Source organism: Tamandua tetradactyla, chromosome 7 (assembly GCF_023851605.1).
Source record: "Tamandua tetradactyla isolate mTamTet1 chromosome 7, mTamTet1.pri, whole genome shotgun sequence".
In the NCBI taxonomy this organism is placed as follows: Eukaryota; Metazoa; Chordata; class Mammalia; order Pilosa; family Myrmecophagidae; genus Tamandua; species Tamandua tetradactyla.
The window spans coordinates 117,748,938-117,751,539 of NC_135333.1; the positions used below are offsets into that span (position 1 = coordinate 117,748,938).

General features: G+C 35.2%; 1 protein-coding gene across 1 annotated transcript; it reads left to right on the plus strand.

Annotated features, from left to right (window-relative positions):
- The first annotated feature begins 1,382 nt into the window (after nucleotides 1-1,382).
- On the plus strand, nucleotides 1,383-2,321 carry LOC143690024 (olfactory receptor 6C74-like). The gene has a single exon (XM_077168035.1). It carries the CDS (start codon nucleotides 1,383-1,385, stop codon nucleotides 2,319-2,321), a length of 939 nt encoding a protein of 312 aa, XP_077024150.1.
- Nucleotides 2,322-2,602: the final 281 nt, after the last annotated feature.

A 2,602-nucleotide genomic window follows, 5' to 3' on the forward strand; every position in this document is an offset into this window, starting at 1 on the left:
ATAGGCTTTTTGAATCTGAATGCACAATCTTCCAGTGTAATAGCTGTGCTAACCTGAAAAATGTTGCTTCTTGCTCTCAATGTTTCTCATTTAATATATTCCAAATGTTGAGAATAGTAATCCATGATTAATTTCTCTTCAATTTTCTGTGGGCTAGACATTTGAATCTTTACTGTGGTAGGAAAATGCATGCCTTCTAAAATGTGTCTCAAAACTACTCTGAGAGTTTTATTATAAAATTGAGATTAAGTATTCCCTTTTCTTGTCTATTAAGTCATGCCAATCTCCAAATTCTTCATGTTTTCATTCTACATATTAGACAGAAAGCAAAAAGATAATTTAAGGAATTGAGGAAGATAGGGGTACATTCAATCTTACACAATTCCTTGTTATAATTTTAACTAATTTATATAATTTTAATCTTCTTCTAACTTTTCCATCAAACTCATTACCTTATCTCTTCTAAAAACTATTTTTTTCCTCTAGGCTTCCATACAGCATTGTCTTTATCTTTCTTTTATCTTTACATTGCCCAACTCACACTATTTTCAAATTCATATTTACATACTTTTAGTTACTTCTACATCATTTTATTTAATTTTACCATTTGTCCATTATCACTATCAAAGCCTGGAAAGGAACCTGAAGTTTCTTGTTATCCACATCAACACTATCACACTGTTCCCGCTGATTTTACAATGGGCATGAAGAGGAATGGGAAGTGGTGACAGCAGTTATGAGCAAATAAAATTATTCCCTATCTCTCATATTCACTTATCTGAAATCTGATTTCATTAGCCATAATAGTAAATAAGAAAGGAATCAGGCTTTAAATTTGATTAGGTGAGTAAAATAATAAATGTGTAGTATCATTGGTTATTGGTCAGGGCAGTGTGTGTGTGTGTGTCTGTCGTGTTCATGTGTGTGTGTGAGAGCTAAATGCAAATGTAGTCTGATGTACTTGTATTGATGGATATAATATTGGTTTTACTATGCAAACATCTTTTGTTAATCAGGAAATATCATAGCATCCCAACTACTGCATACTATCAACAGAGAAAAAACATTTTTTCTTTATTTCTTAGGACCCTTTAATTTTCTCACTTAAATACAATCAGCAATTACTACACTTGCATGGTTATTTGCTGGTAGAGATGCAATTTAAGTTTCAATTCTCTCTCTCCAAGCACTCTAGGAACAGAATCTATTCTTACTGATATGACTATATGTAAACCGTAAATGATTACTGTATTATTGCTTCTGAACAGTGTTTTGCAAACTGTAGATTAGCACTAGTAAACACTGTTATTTTCCACAGGGGCATCAAATACCAACCTTTTAAAAAATTTTTCTATTCAGATGATTAAATTCCCAGGACAGTAATGGGGAACCATACAAGAGTGATTGTGTTTATCCTAGTAGGTTTGACTGATGACCCACAACTGGAAGTTGTGTTATTTACCTTCCTGCTTCTCACGTACTTGCTCAGCATCACAGGCAATCTAATCATCATCACACTCACCCTGCTGGATGCTCACCTCAAGACACCCATGTATTTTTTCCTTCGGAATTTTTCCATCTTAGAAATCTCTTTTACTACTACATGCATCCCTAAATTGCTAGTTATGATGGCAACTGGGGACAAAACCATTTCCTATAATGGTTGTTTCACTCAGTTGTTTTTTGCTTTCTTTCTTGGAGCATCTGAATTTTACCTGCTGGCAGCCATGTCCTATGACCGCTACGTTGCCATCTGTAAGCCCCTGCACTACACGACCATCATGAACAGCAAAGTCTGCGTACAGCTTGTCCTCAGCTGTTGGATCGCTGGGTTCTTTTCCATCTTTCCACCACTTATCATGGATCTAAACCTTGACTTCTGTGCCTCTAACATTGTTGATCATTTCGGCTGTGATGTTAATCCCCTGCTGAGGATCTCCTGCTCAGACACTCGGCTCATCGAGAAGATTGTTTTCATCTCAGCTTTGGTGACACTCCTGGTCACGTTGGTGATGGTGATAATATCGTACATCCACATTGCATTAACGATCCTAAAATTTCCTTCAACTAATCAGAGGAAAAAGGCATTTTCCACGTGTTCTTCCCACATGATTGTGATTTCCCTCTCTTATGGCAGCTGCATCTTCATGTATGTGAAACCCTCAGTCCAAGAAAGAATTTCTTTTTCCAAGGGAATTGCAGTGCTCAATACCTCAGTTGCCCCACTTTTGAACCCTTTTATTTACACCCTAAGAAACCAACAAGTGAAGAAAACCTTCATAAATATGGTACAAAGGATTGTCTCTCTCTCAAAGAAGTGAATGTTTTATTGCATTATGTAAAGAATATTTAAAAATGTGTCTAACATAATCTGTTCATTAATAACTTGCAGCACACAGCTTCTATCATTTTCTTCTTCCAATACATCGATGCTCCTCTTTACCTCTTTTCAAGTTTTATTTTTCATACGTCTTTGTTCCAACAAGTATGATTTACTTTTTTTCGTTCATTTGATTTTTTTTTCTCATCTGACTTTTTCCTTAGATGTCTGAAAGAAATGAAGCCAAATTTTTCAATCTGTCTCTTTTGTTTTTAGGTATTT

Excerpts from the sequence above, each read along its gene's own strand:
- LOC143690024 (XM_077168035.1), top strand. The coding sequence starts at position 1,383 with ATGGGGAACCATACAAGAGTGATTGTGTTTATCCTAGTAGGTTTGACT.